Source organism: Sylvia atricapilla, chromosome 9 (genome assembly GCF_009819655.1).
Source record: "Sylvia atricapilla isolate bSylAtr1 chromosome 9, bSylAtr1.pri, whole genome shotgun sequence".
Classification (NCBI taxonomy): domain Eukaryota; kingdom Metazoa; phylum Chordata; class Aves; order Passeriformes; family Sylviidae; genus Sylvia; species Sylvia atricapilla.
The window spans coordinates 29,382,039-29,401,518 of record NC_089148.1 but is presented as its reverse complement, the minus strand read 5'-3'; the positions used below and the strand labels follow the sequence as shown (position 1 = coordinate 29,401,518).

Sequence of the window (19,480 nt, the reverse complement as noted above, 5' to 3'; positions counted from 1 at the left end):
CTGTCACACCAGGGAAAGCAGCTGGGGAACAGTGGGCCCTCTGCCTCAGGAAGGCACATGGGCACAGTCCCACTCCTCAGCCAGCAGAATGTCAAAGTAAATGGGGCCTGTAAAAGACTTAAAACATTTCAAGTTGAGCAGGGATTGAAATTTAAGAGGCATTTCATCAGAAAGCACCATCAGTGAGCTGCTCCCCTCATTCTCCACTTCACAGTAGAAGGAAGCTCCTTTCCTTCTCCTGAACTGTCCAAACTCAGCTATCCTCTCAGTTGCTGTCACTGCAGGGAATACATCCTGTGGGACAGAGACCAGTGCTGGAGTCCCCTGTATCAGACACCAGTCCTTCACCTTTGTTTGTAACACGGCCCTTGCCACTCCTTTGGATTTGGAGGGGACACAGGTACAGGACTGCCCATGGGAGGTCTCAGAATAAAAACAGGCACCAAACCACCCAGGCTGCCCCAGTCAGCAGTGTCCATCTCCAGCAGCTGTGCTTGTGCATGGCTTTCCTGAAACAGAGCCAGGAACCAACTCTGTCTAATGACTGCATGGTCCTCGTGATCCTTCAGGCCCTGGCAGTACTGCCTGGGTACCTGCTGCCCAAGAGCTCTCTCAGCAACTTTAACACCCTCTTGAAGATGAAGGAAAAGACAGCCCACCTAATCCACCCCTCCTTGGGAGGGGCTGACAGCCAAAGCTGCTGCCTTCCTAACAAAACATTTTTGGCTTCTCCCATGCAGCTCTTGCCTCTCTTAAAGGACTCCTTGGCTATTTTAAAGACACAACAGCCCCAGGGTAACCTGTGACTCATGCCCTTGCTCTCCTGCAGTCCAAACAGTGGTGTCCAGGATTCCCAACATCCTCCTCTTGTTAAAGAAGCCACTGAATTTACATCTGCTTCTCTGCCTGGAAGAAAGTCTGATCCCCAGCTTCTTGAAGGGATCTCTCACACAGCTGCTCACCAGTCTGGCCTTGGTGTTGTCATGGGTATGGAAAGATGGTGCTGGCAAAAGTGATGAATTTTCTTAGATACCTTACAAAAACCTCTGAGTTTGCAGCTGGTTGCTGCCTTCCTCCCCAGAGGTGGCCCAATGTCAGAGCTGCTAAATATAAACAGCTATGTAAATATTTAATTTCAATCTTGTCATTATGAATATTCTAGCAAAACATTTTGCTCTTGTTCTCTTCTCTCTCCCTCCTCAGGTAAGTGACCAGCTTGAACAGTTTAGTGGCTAAAAATGGATGAAACATTCAAAATACCACACATACCAACACCAGCATGTTAAATGCATAAAGCCAGCTGAAAAGAAATCCATTATTTATTAGCTCTGTGCCTTTATCAAGCCAAGCTCAAAATGCATTTCAAACTGGATTCTTCAGAGGTACTTCTCTTGACTGCCTTGTTCTGTATCCTGCAACTTCAGAGGCAGAAAATGAATCATTTTTTTTCTGCTGATCATATATTCCCTTTAGCATAGCAGCTTCTAACCTCCAGGCTGTGACCCCACCATGCAGCTTGAGGGCTTTGAACATTTTTCCCATTTTTCACTCCGTGTCTTTCTAGTGAAACAGCTCTCTTCTGAGGCACGGCACCATCCAACAGCTCTTACACCTCCTCTACGGATTCTCAAGGAAAAAGCAGAAAAGGAGCGTGGAATACAGCTGACCCTGCTGGGCTGGACACCCGGCCATGTCACATGGGACACAAGCGCTCCTTGTCTGGCACGGCTGCTGCTCCGACATCAAAGCCCTGCCTTCGAACAGCAGCCTGCGGCCCTTCCACCCCGCCCCGAGAGGCCCCTGCAGACACTCACGGCAGTCCTGCTCATCAGACTTGTCCTTGCAGTCCTCGTCGCCGTCACACTTCCAGTTGAGGTGGATGCACTCTCCGCTCCCGCACTGGAACTCCTGGGCCGCACACGTGTTGAGGGCCTTGGCGTCGTAGCCGCACTTCTCCATGGACTCGTCCGACTGATCCTCGCAGTCGGGCTGGTTGTCGCACACCCACAGCTCCGGGATGCACATGCTGTTGTTGCACTGGAACTCGTTGGGGTTGCAGGTCAGAGGGGAGCACTTCCTTTCGTCGCTGCCGTCGCCGCAGTCGTTGTCGCCGTCACACACGAAGATGATGGAGATGCACGACTTGTTACTGCACTGGAACTCGTTGGGAGAACAGGCTTGGGAATAAAAACAAACAGGTGACCGGGGGGTCTCCAACCCAGCCCTCACCACTGCCCCAGCCTGAGCACATTAGGCATGTCTGAGGGCAAAGGCACAAAGGCATGACCACGGCTGTCCTACCCCAAACATTTCTCCCAGGGGTCTTCCACGTGGCGAGGAGCCGGTGAGGCCACAGTGCTCCTCAGCTCTGCATCCTCCAGGGACGGGGGCAGCCCTGGAGAAGGAGGGGCAGCAGGGCTGTGGGACCTGCGGCTGGGACAAGCGGGGGCAGCGCTGCCCTGGCACTGAGGAGCAGCCGGGAGCAGCAGCAGGAATGGGAATGGCCGGGAGGCTGCAGGGAGAGGCCGGGGCTGTGCTGGCGGCTCCGCGCTGACATTACCAGCTTCCTGACTTTCAGAAGCACAGAATCAGGTTTCAGGATTTCACAGTATGCCTGGTTTTGGACATATTAAGTGGGATGTGTAGGGTAAATATTTAGTGAGTCGAGCATCAATTTAGCTGCAATCTGCCAGTAAGGCCCTTTACAACACGCTGAATGCCTTCCCTGGAAATCACAACTCAACATTAACATACAAATGAGGCACTTGTCAGATAGAAGCTGAGTGGAGCACTCTCCTCTGCAAGGCTAATGGACAGCTGAACCAGAGATGCCTGCTCAAATTAAACTTGCAGGTGCTCCAACAAAGTGCACTTCGCAGTCACTTTACTTGGGAGGAACCAAAACTCCCTAAGTACTCTGAGGTAGTTACTTACAAAAGAATTATTCTTCTGCAGTTTCAGCCCTCTACAGGGAAGTTACGGCTTTGATAAATTACAAGTACAATAAATATAAATGCATATAAATTACAATAAGCTTTAAAAAAAAAATTGCACTTGGGAATATTTTTGTTTTAAGAAGCAGAACTACTTACTGCCAGATCTGCAGAGCCTCTACACTAGACCAGACAGTTTAGATGGTACCAATCACTGCAATGGCACCTGGAAAGCAGCAGAATCCCTCTAAAGGATCTGTCATATCCCAGATTTCAGCCAGTGACAGGAACCCAGTGGGATTTTACTGCAATATTATGTCTGGTTTATGACGGGGAATAAAGCTGTATTTATCCAGCAATTTAGAACACGTCCACTTGCAAAGATGCCTAATTACATTCTGTCTGGCAAACTTGCTGGGTTCTGTCTGATAACCTCAGCAGCCTCTCATTTCACATCAGAACATGAAAAAAAAATACACACACACACATATATATGTATAACACATGTGTATATATATATATGTACACAATTCTCCCCTACTGCCCTGTGCTCTGTCCCATTTAGTCCCAAGTTTTCCAGATGTTAGAGCACAGCAATCCACCTAATGAGAAGAGAATACAGAGAGGGTTGCCTTCCTTGCTGCAATGACCATGCACTGGCCAGGACCCAGGCTCCATCCAGCAGGGAGAAACGTGAAAGACAATCTCAGCTGCCCCACTTGGCACCGATCATGGAATGCACCAGAGGAGCTGCTCAGGCTCCTTCTGCCCTTGGTAGAGTATTTTAGGTACTGAGATGCCCTCAACAGGCACCTGTCCCTTGGAACAGCCACAGTTTCCCCTCTCGGAACAGAGATCAGACAACTAATACTAGGAGGTGAATCCTTCTCATAAGGACCTGAAATACAGGCACAGTCTGGTGGAAGAGCATCTAAAAACCTTCTTTGCATGGCAAAATTGAGACCATGAACATGCTCTAAATATCACCCAAATTCTGCTCTTTATCTCCATTCAGCAGATTTTTCTATCCCTACTCCATAACTAGAAATCATCTGTTAACCCTACTGATCAGTACACAGCTATATAACTTAACACTCTCTTCAGAGGAGCCATTATATGGAACTGCATATGGAACATTCCTCCATAAAGTGGAAATTCAAGGTAACAGGTGTAATCTTACCAAGCTATTTTAAAATGGTATTGGGAAAACAGGGGTATTTCTATGGCTACGTACAGCTTCTGTAACAGATAAAGGCTGAGAAGAAGAAATTGCTTTTCTGGCATTATTTTGATGTATCTCAGATCAGAGAGCAAAAATCTTGCATAGTTCTTTGATCCCTAATGTTTGGGCAAGATTGTAATGATTTGCACATTCTAAATGTGCATAAATTTCCTTTCCACCAACTGTAATGAGCCCCTCTTTTTCCCCTCGTTGTTTTCCTGGTCTCATCTCCACTCCTCCTCCTGTTTGTACATATTTCCCTTCAGAAATCTGCTGCATTGGCCAATTAACGACTGAGGGACATAGGAATGGGATACAGACAATGGAAGTTTGCACAAAAGCCCCTCCTTTGCACCTACAAACCCCAACACAGATATAAAATTACTGATAATCACAGCCAGCAAATAGAAGCAGTTCAGCTTTTGTAACCTCTCATGAGGACTTTCTCAGTGAAGCCTAAGAATTGCTAGCTAGAAAATTGCACGGTCATGATTATTTTATTTCTTTTTAAAAATTAAGTTGAGTGTGCTGCCAGCACTAGAGACTACAAGCTCTCTCTGCACAAACAAGTGCAGCAGTTTGGCTCTGAGTAACTTCCCTCTCCACCCCCAAAGTCCTCAGGGGGGGATCAAGCAGTTCCTTCTGGGTCACACCTGCCTGCAGCAGAGAGCTCCAGCCACCCGTCCCGTGTGCTCTGCTGCTGCCGTGGGAGGGCACAGAGCATCCCAACACCCTCACCCTTCCCTTCTCCTCCCGACAGCTGAAATCCTCGGGGATTTCATCCCAGGGTCAGGCTGAGGCTGCAGCTCCCAGCCCTAGGCAGCAGAGCTGGCCCTGGGCCTGGCACTGCGGCCAAGAGGCCAATTAATAAAGCACCACAATTATCTGACACAGCACCTGGAGAGATGGGCACGGGGCAGGAAAGCCCCAGGGACAGTTCACTTCACACCCCTTCCATAAATCTGTCCCAGCACTACAGCACGTTGTTGCCTCCAGAGCATTTCAGTAGAAAATGTGCCAGTCGTAATTAAATGATCACTGGGGTATTTTTTGACTTGAGCAATTTGTTTGCATTCTCCAAATTTGCTGCCTCCCCTATTGTAGGCTGATTCACTCAAGACCAAGGAATCAAATAATAATTTGCTTTCTTTAGCACAGAAGAAATTAATAGATGTTCTACTCTAAGGTGCAAAACCTACTTCAAACATGAGTGCTCCCAATAGAAATCTTGGGAATGTTTGTCAAAGATGTGCTTAACCAACAGCCTTCAAAGCATAATTGTAACACCACTTTACTGTCGAGCACTGAAATGTGTAAAGGTTCTTTACATTTCAGGAAGTAAGGTATCACACATAAATGATTATGTAGATGTGATTTTGCCTATAGACAAAATACACCAGAGGTATTCTGCATTAATTTTTGCCCTGTGCTATGTGCCAATCTGTAGAGCACAAGTGTCAGAGCTTTTGCCTCCCAGCCTGCAGCTGCACTCTTGTCACTTCTTTGAGGAGAGTGGAGCAGAAGCAGCCTTGGGACAGAGGAAGTGAGAAATAATAAAATAACAGAAGATCAGAGAGATTGCAGTTGTGGAGTTAGTGTTTCAGTTCTGGCTGGTTCTCTCTTGCCCAGAGCCAGGATTTAACCAGAGGCTTTAGTGAGAGTCTGGTGCAGCAGGGACAATCTTAGTTCAGGCATGGCACCAAAAATTCAGATAATTCTGCCACATGCTCTTTAAGTGCTTTTAGAAAAAAGCAGAATGCTCTCAAGATGTAGAATTCTCTAAAAATACAGGGTGCTCATTAAAAACTGTCATTTCAAAAAATAAATATTTGTACATAACATTTCTACAATGAACAACTCTACCAACCATGGATCCTCAAATCTGGATAAAATTCAAAAATTAAATAAATGGTGTGTCCATCATTACCAGGAGCTAGGAATTATGTACAATGGACTATAACTGCTGTCATTGTTAATCTCTAATTAAAGATTTTATAGCTTTTCAGTAAAATTCAGGTATTTAATTCATCTCTCCTCCAAAAGAGCCATTTCCACTTGAAATTACATGAATGGCTTAAAGAATGATAACTATTTGGTAAAATTTGTGGTAAAGTAGATAGCAGCAATTATCCACTGATGCTGAAGACAAGACAATATGATGAATTATTACACTGTATTTTTCTGACATTGTCCCTAAAGCAACTTAAAAAAAATGTGTCTGAAAATTTATGGTTTTTAAATCTGATAATGGATCTTCTAAAGCAGGCAAAGGCTGATTTGTGCATACCAACATTTCCATCAGGGAGGGAGAGATCTGCTGTTGATTCATGGCTGCTTCAACACTGCCAGGAGAGGCTGCTGGACCTGAGCAGCTCTCCCAGGCCCTGAGATTTAGGATTTAGTTCTGCAGGGCTGAGGGGTGGAATTCCTGAGCTCCATCTGCCCAGGTTTTCTGTCCCAAGTGCAAGCCCAGCTCCCCCAGCCCACAGGAACCGATCTCTGAGCTGGGCCATGGATCAGGGGGTCACACAGTGCAGACATGGTCGATTATGTGGGAACTCCCAGTTACCAGCTCTGTCAGCATGTTAGTTTTGCTCAACTAGTATTTATTTTCAGATTTAATTCTGTCTAAATTATTTATCTTGCCTGCAGTCAAATTGCTTACCAAATACCTGAATATTTCATACGGATCTTCTGTCAAATGCCAGTCTTTAAAGCGCGGATTGGTGCCTGGAAGGAGAAGTTTCCCATGGAAAGCTGCCCTCCAGGAAGGACAGCCAAAGAGATGGAGGTAAATGAAGATGACCTTGAAGCTCATTGCTCTGAAAATATGACAGGCCTCCCATGGAGGGAATAATGCAGCGGAATTGCAGCCTCACTCCCACCAGTGGTTGTTGCTATGGTGATTGATACCGAAAAGCCCATCTAGATGGAGGCTGCAGAAGGAATAGTAATTCCTGATATTGTTCAAATCACTAATGGAGCTAAGGAGCCATCTCACGCCCTCCTGCAAATTAATATTTGCATGTGCTGGCTGCCTTTGTCACACGCTGCCCTCAAACACAAATCAGTCATTTTCCCATTCTCTGCAGCAGCATTTGCATAGTATTAGTTAATTATAACCCAGCAACCAGATGCCAAAGCCCCCGCTGACAAATAATAGTTGGTTCAAAAATGTATTTGGTGATTTAGAATGTATTTCCTGAGATTCATATATTCATTCCAAGTGGTTTAATTATCTGGAAATAGAATTAATTATGACCCCCAATTTACAGAGAGAAGCAGTTTATGTACAAAGATATGCATGCTCTGCACTGTCTGTCTTTCATTTTATGTTTGTGCAATAACGTTGCAACTCATACCTGTGGTCTTCTCAATTCTCCTTCAAACCAGGAAAGGGTTAGGAAGTTTATCAGATGTTCTTCTGGCTAAATGACTGAAAATGACCTCAAAATAAGAACAAGTGAATCTAGTGTAGAGGGCTTAAGGGTAAAATAAAGCAGCTTGAAAGACAAAAATAGATGGGCAGAATACCAAAGGTTAATATTGTCCTGCTTTTGTGACAATCCAAGACACCCCACAGGGATCTCATGAGGATAAAGACATTATTATTACTCTTTTATATTCTGACTGGAATATAATCAGCTGAATCAGATTGGAGATGTTTGGTACTAGCCAAAATTTAACTGGAAAACAAATGTGCTGTGAAGTGTCTAGTGAGTTTCTTTCCTGACTTTGAAAACTGGAGCCTGTACAGGACAAGCTCTCTCCTATTCCCTTAGACATGACTTGCTTATTAAAATGGCAATTTTACAAATTACACCAATTTGGCAAATCCCTCAGAAACATCTGATAATAGCCATTAAACTAACAGCTGCTCTAATATTATCACACAAAATTCTGTATTTCTGAGGAATATATGAACGTTCAGAGCATTCCTGAGCAGGGCTTCATCCTGGGACAGTGCACACAAATCCCACATTACTGCACACACAGACCTCTTGGATTTGGCAGGACTCCCTGTGGTTATGAATTTTCTGCACAACCACGATTTAATTTTGCTATTGTGCAGTTTAAATCACAGACACTTTGCCAGGAAAAGCCAATCCATGGATGCCACCTTCCACCCACTGGGCAGATTGCCACTCCGTGCTCATCTGCTGACACAGAGACACGACCTGCCTGTTTTCCCCACTGTTTTCTGGTTCCTTATGTCTAGCTCAGGAGAGACTTCATCAAAATCCTAAAAGCTACACTCCAGTCACATTGGCAGATGACAGCACAATTGGGTTTATTCTCAGGAAATGTGGGAAAGGCAAGGGATCCCAGCCCATGGCTCCACAGCCATGCCACTTTCTCCTTACCCTTTCCATTCCTAAGAGGTGGTACCAGTTTAAGCAGGGGCAAAGCTGAGCCATTTCCCCAGAATCAATCAAGTCATTTGTAAGCTGCTGCTGTAACTGAGCAGGGAATCCTGGAGGATGCTGACTCACAGGTTTCACTCACCTGAGCAGTGAGGGACCAAGCAGAGCTCACACTGCAAGCAGTGAGGTCAGTGCCCCATGAAATTTCCATTCCCACTAATTTACTTTATTTGATGGAACTGTCTGTAAGAGGAGATATTGCTTATTGTGGTTTGCTTCACTATTAAACATTGGCTGCATTTGGAACATGCACTATTTACTCTTCTGGAGCACAGACAAAACAGGGCAAGGCTTTGAGAGCTTTGCCTTCTCAACTCTCCAGTTTACCCAACCATGTTGCAGATTTCCCTAGGAAAGTACCCAAAGTGAGCTTGAATGTAGGTTCAAGAACAATTAAAAGATGCTTTTGAAATAAAATGGTTTGCAACACGACTGATCTGAAAGAAGTACCTTAAAAAAGCAGCACTGAGGATGTAACAAGGCAACTGACAGAATTTGGTGTAGCCCCAGTGAAGTTTATGAATATAAGCACATCCCATAACAACCAAGCCCATAAACACAAGCCCCCTGTGGTGATTTTGGGAGGGGAGAGACTGACAGACTGCTCAGGAAACAAGCAGCCCCTGACTGTTTTCAGTTATGTGATAATTAGGGGGCACAGCTATTACATAATGTAGACAATGCAGCTATGTGCCCACAATTCCAGAAAAGAATGGCAATCATTTCTCAAAAAACAGTATTAGATTTTCTACTCAAATGGAAAATTTAATCCCTGAGTGACACTCACTGCAATTAAAGCTGTAAGGGTCGTGTGCTGACTGTGCTCACATTAACAGCAATGAGATTTCCACGGCATTAGGATTTGCCTTGCAGTTGCTATGACTTGGGAACAGAAAGCAGCACTTTCCTGGATTTGGGCTGAGATGAAGATTCACATGTTCAACATGAGCATTTTAATTATTTTCAAGTTATTGGAACAAAGATGGGTAATGAAGTGGTGTTTACTGTGAGCTAAACCTTTCTCATTACATTTATCTAATGAACAAATTTCTTTGCAAAGTAAAAGCAAAGTTAATCCAACCCTTATATCACCCTATACAGAAAAAGTATTTCAGCCACTAAGATGGCTTTCAGATTAGTTTTATCTGTTAATATGACTCATAAGCTAACTTTTTTTTTTCTTTTTCCTCTTGCATCAAACATGACATGGTCCTCTCCTGCGTAGGCCTGTGCTGAGCTCAGGCTACTGATTTTGATTTAGCCTTCGGATCATATGCTCAGGAAGCAGAACTGCTAATTAGTGTAACACATATGTACTGGTGGCCACTGCAGGATGCAACTCCTACCCACATATCTGCCATCATAGCATCATCACTGGCACTGCCAGCTACAGATGATTTCCCTGAATAAAATTAAACAGATTCTTGCTTTTTGCATGAATAGGCTCAAAATTGTAGCTGCATTCTTATGAAGAAAGCACTTCAGGGATGTGAAATACAATTGTATTTGGCAATAAGAGATGTAATTCCTTGACTGTTTCAACTCAAGGAGCTCTAACTGCTGAAAGACAGACTACCCAAAAGATAAACAAAATTACAGGCCAATTCTCCCTCCTCTGCCAGTATGGTGTGAGCTGGGAAAGAAGAATCAGGGCCAAAGTCTCCAGCCAAAGTGCAGAAAGAGCAGCAGGACAAAGCTTGTGAGGGTGTGCACAGGTATCCTGCCATCCAGCACTGTTAAGCTTTAGCTTTAATTCTCCCCGAATCTTTGTATAAAAGCAGCTCTTTCAGCCCTTTTCCAGAAGCCTGTGAACAGTGATCCTCTGGGGTGTGAAGGACGTGTCTGTGTGGGGCTGTGACTATGCTCCTGCTGTTCTCTGCATCCCCCTTTTTCCCTCACGCTCCTTCAGAGAAACGCTGCAAAAATACCACTGCTGCACTGTCTTGTTTTCAGACTGTGTTTCCATCTACTCTGCTTTGGAGAATAAATTATTCATGGAACACTGATAGGGACAATTTCTCTGTAGGAGGATGAGCACAGGGTCACCCCAAAGCCCCGCTCCGTGCTGGAGCTCCATCAGTGGATGTGCCACACATATTCCTCTACAAACACAAGCTCAAGGGACAGCAGCAGGGGAGGCAAAGCCATTCTGCCCTCACCCTCTGCAGGTACAGCCCTGGCACAGCTTGGGCCATGGCTTTAGGGTTTAATTCTGGATTTACACCGTGACTGTCTTACCTCTAACCTAAGTTCACACACTGGTTAATTCTGTTTAATTACAATGAGCATCCAATATATTAAAAATGCAGCTACCTTCACTTTTGCTCTCAGCATGCAATTAAAAGTAACTCCCAATCTCTTTTTCTTCTTGCCATTTTGTTCTGAAGGAACTCAGGACAAATATGATTATGGGCTGAGATTTTTCCTAAATAACAATGGGGATTTTTCTGCAAATTACTACTGCTTTTGAAGGAGCTCTAATACTTTAAGCAGTGATAAAGTGGCAGCTGTACATGTTTAATTTCTGAGAGCCGGGGCATAATGCACAAGCATTAATCCCTCCAGCTGTCCAGTAATTAAACATCATGTAAAACCCTGAGGATATCATTGCTGTGCTACCTTATCTTATTTATGAAGGACTTGAATTTGTTAAATCTAGCAATTCTTTTTTTTCCTTCTTGGAAATAATTGTAAATTCTTCCATCATAGCAAGTGCACCGAAGCTACAGCTACCCTCTATGAAATGCCAGGAATTTCAGACCAGCCATGTTTCTTTTCATCACATACTAAAATAATGAATAATGATAGTGGATAAATATTTCTTTTACAGGCATGTGGGCTTTAACCCTCTTAAAATTGGTGGGTTTCTCAGGGTATGAGAAATGCCCAGCAAAATCTGATCCTTTGGGTTTGATGTCCCTCTGAGCTGACTGAGGGACAGCACATAATGAATGTTAATTCATTAACAGGCAGTGAACAGAACTAACTTTGACAAAAGCACACATTAATCAAAGTGCAATGAAAGATAAAACCAGTGCTTTATCACCAAGTTAAAAGGTCTCAGAAGGATCCATGGAGATCTGGAATGGTCAAATCCCAGTAGGGAGCACTGCAAGAGGGACTCATGCAAAACACAGGCTCCTTTTACTGCATAAAGAAGAAAACAGTGTGGGACAACAAGATGCTCTTTACAGTTATAGGACAACGATAAAAGATGATAAAACAATTTAACTGTCAGTAGAAAGGTCACTTCATGTGAGCGTAGGTGCAGGAGCAGAGTGGGGGAAGGTGACTTTAAATCAGCTTTGCAATTTCCCTCCTTCAGCTGGTTCATCATCGGGTGGATCTGCTGCAGGGATGAGCAGCTTTAAATCCTGCTTTAAATTCTGCCTTCAGCCCGTGGTTCTCAGGTGACCTGAGGGGTGTCAACCAGGGCACTGGCAAGAGCTGACTCCAAGTTTTCTGCACTTGGACCTTCCAAGAAAAGGACCCTTCACTTGGAGGGGCTGCTGCTTTTTATGGAGAGTAACACATGAGCCTGGAGCTGTGCCAGGAAAAGTGGAAAGTTCACCACCTGAGGATCCTAGAAATGATCTGTATACACAGCAAAGTCTGTGAGCTGCCATGGCAAGGACACATGGTTACAGCAGAGCACATCTGTGCTTACTGGGGCTTCCCTTGTGAATTAAAAAAACTTTTATTCAGTTTGTTCACTTCTAATCTGGCATATCATCCTATCACAGGGCTGAAAATCTAGAACTAATTCTGAAATACATGGTCAGCAACGAAAAGCCTGAAGACCAGGGTCCAAAAGAAGATGCTCTGGGTAACGAGTCTGTCACTGGCATGAGGCTCCTGCAGGAATTCCTGGCTCTCACCTCAGCCAACTGCACAAGGTCAGTTTGCAGTCATTGTCTGCAAACATTCCCCATGATCACTGTCCCTGTGCTACAGTTTAGCAGAACAAACCATGGCATGGATAAACAGCTTATTCTGCTGTCAAGATATCAATGAGTGTATCATTTCACTGCATCCAGCCGTTGGGAAAGGGGAAAACGGGGCACTGCCAACTCCTCATCTGCAAGGCACAATTTCCATAGTGAGTGCAAGCAGTGGGTCAGGTGAGAACCAGTGACACAGGCAGAAGAGATGGGGCCAGAGCCTTGATCTCTGTGAGCATCCCAGAGGCCTCTCAGGGGGAACATGTGTGCATTAAAGGGGTCCAGTGCCACTGCAGCTGGTGCAGGATGGCAGCTCTTCTCTTCTAAAGCCGCTCTCAAGTGCTCTCTGCATTCCTGAGCACTCACAAACACTGCTTCCTGTCTCTCTCAGCAGAGATTTAACAAGTTCTGCACTAGTTAACCAAATCCAGACAGACCTCGAGTCGTGTTGCTTTAATTACAGCCTCTTATACTTAATTTCTCTTTTATTCTCAGTAAACACACTCCTAAGCTCGTCCAATCCACTGTGACAAAGGTTGGGTGCACTGGGAGCAGAAAACCTTCACCAGGGAAATAAGTAGGCTGCCAGCACCTCCAAGCCAGCAAATTCAAGAGTGCTGACCCTGACCTATGACTACAACACACCTGGTATTGTGAAGACTCAAATTACTTCTGCTCCAAAAACTGAAAAGTAAGATTTTTCTTTTTATATAGTCTTATTTTAAAAAGGCAGATATTTGCATTTTCAAAATTTGTTTGTGCACTGGAAGTCAGTAGTGTTCTTAAAGCCTGTCTGTTGGAAGTCAATTATTTAGGCACTTGCCTACCTATGTGCAAGGATTAATACCTACAATTAATCCCTGGTGCAACTACAGCCTGTGCAGACACAAATCTGGATCCCTGATCACTGGTGCTTTATCCATTGCAGGTGAAAGAATTTGCAGTTTCCATTGTTTCCTTGGTAAGTTCTTCCACAGGATGAAAACCACATTTTGTCTCCTCATTCAGACTCTCTACTTTTGCCCCCAGTCTCTGAACAGCTGCTTTCTCCTCCCAGCTGGCTGTGCCAGAGTCTGCACTGGATACATTTCACACGGATTCAAAAAGCAATGATACCATTCTGAGAGGAAAAATCCAGCAAAAATTACAGGGTTCAGAGCAGTAGCTGGAAAGGAAACTGCTGGAGGAGGAAGAACCATAATACACCGACACTGTTCCTGCAGTTTTGGATGATTCTACACCATAATCAGTACTGTCCTCTCCTGCAGGAGATCCTCCCTTAACTTGGGCTGTGAACATTCTGACACAGGGACAGGTTCTTGCATAGCCTCAGCACAACCAAGATTTGCTCCTGGACAATCCAAACCACCAATGCAGAAATGCAGGCATAAATAAAGTTCATAGACTCTGTATTAAATCCTCTTGAAGAATTATAAATCCAAGAGCCAGTTACTCCTATCAAAAATTAGGAGTATACACAGCAAAAATATTTCTCAAGTGTCACATGAGGTTGCAGTAATAGCTTTATTAACATGGATTTCGAAAGAGCTTAGGTTTTTCTTCTGGGTGCCCTCACTCACACCATCTTCAAGTCATCATCCACTTGTTTATTGCACATGCAGGCTCTCATCACAGAAATTATTCTGAGCACAAAGAAATCCCCTTCCAAACGTTTATCCTGCAGGATGTGTTATTTATAGACAAGTTGGTGAGCTCTGTGAGAAGTGCAGCCTCTGTGACAGGGTGCTGTGCTCCAAGGGGCTGCGGGTGACAGGCTGCACTGAAGCTTCTTATAAAATGAGAATAAAAACCTGAGTGCAGAGATTTAATTAACAAAACAAAGAGAAGAAGCCGTCTGAAGTGGTCAGGATACTGTGTGCTGCTGAGATAAGAGGAAACAGAGAAAGGAGGATTCCGACCAGAGAAGAAATGGGAATGTTAACAGAGTATCAGTGGATAGGCTTAGTGAGGTTTATCAGATTTGGATAAGGAGAGGATAGCTATCAATCCTCCACAAGCTCCCTGTTGAAACAGCTCACACAATTGTTCCCACCCATGAGGAAAAGACCTTCCTTTGGCAGGCAACCTCCCAGAAAGTGCTCCCACTGCAGCACTCAGCATCCTGCTTCCCTCTCGAAGCCAGTTTTAACCTCAGAAAGATGCTGTGTGGAGACCTTAGGACTGGCAGTTTTTGATGTTTGCACCCACCCAGGATGCTCCAGGTTTACCTGTCAGTGTCTCCTCCCCTGGTCCTTGTGCCAGAGAATGGCCCATCCCACAGCCAGGCTCAGCAGAGATTTCCAGGGTGTGGGGACAATGTTCAGTCATTAAGAATTGGTTGAAAACTGCTAATTCATTCCTCACCAGTCACCCAACAGCCAACAAAATGTGGTAATTTGTCCTTGGATTAAATTTCTCTGTTTAAGGACCTGCACATGCACTAAAACTGGAAGTAAGTAAGAGCAGAGATGCTGAAACATCCAGAACAGAAACACTCAGCTATTTCCAAATCCATTAATAGCATCATTATGCTGAAATTATGTGGCATTCAGAACACATATACATTCATTTTGGGGGTTACCTAAGGCTTTGAAAAAAAAAAGTTCAAAGCAATTTCAAGTAGATTTTTATTATAACTAAAAGACTTTGTGAGGCCATTCCCACTTGTGTGAGCAGCAGCATTAAATCAGGGGAGGGAGGCAGCCACCAGTGTAAAAATTGTTCTCATTTCACTAACTCCTATCAGGAAAATAGCAGTTACAATTATCTTCCGAATTTGTCTCTAATTCAAGCTTCCCATTCAAACCAAACCAAACCAAACCAAACAAAAAAAAAAAAAAAAAAAAAAAAAAAAAAAAAAAAAAAAAAAAAAAAAAAAAAAAAAAAAGGACATGCTAAAGAGAAAACAGAAAACACCTAAGAGTTTCACATGGAAAACTAATAAAAGGAAAAAAAGAAAAAAAGGACCAAGAAAAAATACTTTTACAAAGAGAACTAAATTATGGAACAAGTTGTTCACAAAGTAAGAGCTTTGATAGTATTTTGTTTGATAAAGCTGACTGCAAAAAAAAAAACTTTGTCCACAGCACTCCACTCAGAGGCCTAAAATGTTCATGTAAAACTTATTTTGTTATACAGGTTCAAAGAGAAGATAATATAATGTGGATTATGAACTGGGCAGGAATTAGAGCCCAAAATCCAGTTTTCAAATGAAGAAACTTAAAACTGTGCTTGAATCTAATAATTCAACCCTTTCTCCAGTAACATGGAAGTGGAAATAGCATTGCTGACACCACAGGACCAGAAATACTGAGGGATTGGTGAATACTCAGAACTTAGAGAGCTTCTTAAAAGCCTGGGATCATTTGCACACAAAGAGTTTATTAAGAACAACATTAGAAAAATGATTTTCCTTCTGCACCAACTGGCAAGACTGGTATTCCCTACATCCTGGTAGTCTGTGTAAAAAGAAAGTTGGAAAACCAACTGGAATACCAAAGGGAGCCACTAGAACGAGTCAAGCATTCATTCAAAAGAGAATATTTGGCATCAAGAAGCATAAAGAACTAATATATTTGGTCTGTCAAAAAGGCAGCCTGAGAAATGGTTTGATCACACAGTGTAGGAGTTTCCACAGCCTGCAAACACTGTTAAAGGGCTCTTTCATTCAGCACAGAAAGGCCTCATGAAAGGCAATGGCCATTTAGGGACTGAATTTAAAGCAGTTATGGGTACAGAGTACATCATTCTCTCTCTGTCCAGTGAAACCAACAAGCTCTCAATGTCCAGGCCCATCTATTGTACCCCAGCCTGAGCCTGTCCCCACTCTGCAGGGACAAGGACACAGCAGGAACCTGCTGAGCAAACACAGAGCAAGGTTTGAACCTTATTTAAGTGATTTCCATATCACCTGGCTGTTAACCCTAATAATAATAATAATTATACTTAATTCTTCATGGAATTCACACATTCTCCATCCAGCCCCAGCTGGAGAATCCTTCTCTCCTCTCTGTTTCTAAAAGTCACCACTTAGCACTGCAAAGTAGGGTGAATGAGTTTGTTGGCAGGAAAAGCCATCCCTTTCCGTGCAATTTGTAACAGTCACTCCAGGACTTTTACAGTCCTAAATAGAGATGTTGCATCTGTATTAACTCACCAGGAGTGCAACCAGCCTCATCAATTCCACTTTCACAATCCTTCTGCCCATCACATCTCCAGGACGATGGGATGCACTTGTTGCTTAAGTCTCCACAGCTAATTTTTTCAGCTGGACACACTTGTTTGGCTGGAAGAAAAGAACCAAAAGAAATAAACAGGAGTTAAACATATTTCTAAACATTTCTAACATTGTTTATGCTGTTAAAGTTACTGGGAACCCTCCCTGTGCCCCAGCCAACCCCTTCCAGGAGCACGCAAATAAATACATTTTATTTATTTACCCCTCACCCTAAGCCTAACTCAGCCAAAATGAACTGAGGAAGTTCCAAGAGGCCCACAGGGATGGTTGTTCCAAGAGAACCTGGGGCTGTTGTTACAGGCAGGGATCTCAGTGTGGCAGCAGCAGTGCCCAGCTCTGCCCCCTGCCCAACACTGGGAGCAGGAGCTGGTCAGTCACTGCCCCTGCACAAACCACCTCCAGCTGAGCCAGGAAAAACAAACACCCTCCTTTTGGTCCAAGGGTATGTGTCTATGTTTGGCAATTTCTGAACATAATCATCTGGGCGGGTTGTGGTCAGCAAAGCTGAGGAAAAAGCAGCAAGGACAAGCAGGAACTTGCAGGTATTTAACAAATTGAGCTGTAAATGCGTAAATTGAAGGCAACTGTGATGTCAGACACGGAGACACAGGAGGACCTGCAGAAGCAAAAACCCCAGTACAGGCAAGAACACAACTATGAAAAAGAATCTGCCAGATTCATCTGGAACCAAGTAAGCTGTGAAGCTCATTCTCTTAAAACTAGTTTGCATTGCTAAAATTCCTATTTTTTCCCCCTTCATACTAGTGTAAAGAGCAACAGATCTACATTTATTGTGACAAGGCTGCTGAAATGCAAATGTTCCACAGTTTAAACAATTGTTTAGCATTCTGGAATCATCATCCAGTTTGGCAGGATTTGCTTATTAAACAGCCTCATTTCTCTCTTTAAAAAATTAAGTGCATCCAAATAGTTCTTCCATTGGTATTAATGATAATAATGCTGTATATGGCTGCAGGTCTACTGAGCAGGGGGAACTTAAACTCTAAATGAAAACCTTCACATTATCCTGCCCTGGTAAAGGTATTTACACAAAGTCAATCAGTTTCCCTAGTGCTGAGTGAGAGAGGATGAAAATTATACCTCCCCTTCCACCTACACAAGGAGGCTGTGAAAGGGCATCTCACAGCCCCGAAGCATCAATCAGCCACTTGGAGAGCAGTGCCATTTAATCCCTGGATTTCTCGGTCTTAGCGCCTTCAAGTGTTATAAGAAGCAGTTTCAAGAAGCTGTGGGCAACCAATACATCAAGAAAAATTAGGTCCTGCCACAGACAGACAGTTAATAACAGATGTAATGAAGTTTTATAACCCTGAGGCATGACAGCATTTCTGTTGAAATTTGCTCACTTGCATACCTAAATAACATTTATGAATGTTGCATGATTACAGGGAGGAGGAAAAAAGGGATCCTTACATAGGCTTTGGGATTCTTTTCCCAGCAAATTAGCAATAAAAACATTGGAAAGGCTCCCCAGCAAGACCCCACCAGGATCAGTGTATCTGCCAGCTCAGGCCAGGTCCTGTGTCCCCACCCCTCTAAGCTGCAGGTTTTGTACTGCCCAGCTGCAGTGAGGTCTGGATTGGACTGGGAAAACTGGGATATGAAAATGTCACAGAGACATTTGTTAATCAGGTTATTGGTCCACATCCCTCCCACCAAAACTGTTCTAGTTCTTCTTGCTCTGGCAATTGTGATGGAAAGGAGAATTTGTTTCAATGCCAAGGAGGACCAGATCTTCCATCTTCACTGTAATTCTCCACTGGGAACCAAGTGGGTCCAGACAGGTTGGGAACATGTTCCACACACCTGATTTTGAGGAAGGTGAAATATAATCATAAAATGGCATCACCACACACTGGATCATTAACCAGCAAAATGTTACTTATTGGTCACAGTTTATAAAGTATGGGCATCACTTTTGCTTGGCTGCTGTGGGCAGACGCTTAATAGCTTTGGGAAGCTGAAAGGTTTGGGAAGGTGTGAACAGAAGCTTCCTATTTAGGAAAGCAATCTCTGTGTTATTCATCTCCCTGACAGAATAGTTAAAGACATTTAAAATATATAAATCAAAGCTTGAACTTTCAGGGAAACTTTCAGCAAGAGAAGCTGCTGTTGGTCACAGTTATCAAATCTCTGTGTTCCAGTGGTGTCTGCACCCAAGTAATCATTGCATGGAAGCCAATGACTTGTAAGCACTGGCAGGTGACAGAGAGGGGATCTTGCACAGAACTCCAGGCAAAACTCTGGTGAAAACACACCAGCATTTCCAGCAGGTTGGGTGTTTTCCTCCCCTCTCCCCCAAGAGGCTGCAGATGCAAGTGGAGTCCATGTTGCTGTCCACATTATTAGAGAGGCTTTCAGCAAGTGCAGCCCAGACTTAACATTTCTGTTTCTGTGCACGCCTTACACAAACCCAGGCCTCTTGGGCTGACGTGACCAAAATGTTTTACCTCCTCCTCCCCTCCCTGTGCAGCCAGAAAGGAAAGGGTTAGTGCCGTGTGTGATGGTGACTGCTCTTACCCTGGATGCATTCTGGACCAGGGCGACTTATAGCAAGATCTGCCTTTTCAGAAAAGCACCATTAAACAACTTGGTTGAAATGTCAGACACATCAAGACCAATTTATCACAATGAACTGCAAATGCCAAGGATGGACAACAATGGTTTATTTGTAAGGAGACAAGAGCAAAGAAGACAAGAAG

The 19,480-nt window shown here is 43.9% G+C and overlaps 1 protein-coding gene across 1 annotated transcript in view; it reads right to left on the bottom strand.

Annotated features, from left to right (window-relative positions):
* Positions 1-19,480, bottom strand: part of LRP8 (LDL receptor related protein 8) — a 168,641-nt gene that overhangs the window by 20,852 nt on the left and 128,309 nt on the right. Inside the window, exons 4-5 of the mRNA XM_066325462.1 lie at positions 16,677-16,805; positions 1,815-2,177 (exon numbers count right to left, since the gene is read on the bottom strand). Coding sequence (XP_066181559.1) covers positions 1,815-2,177; positions 16,677-16,805 — 492 coding nt within the window. The remainder of the gene's footprint in view (positions 1-1,814; positions 2,178-16,676; positions 16,806-19,480) is intronic.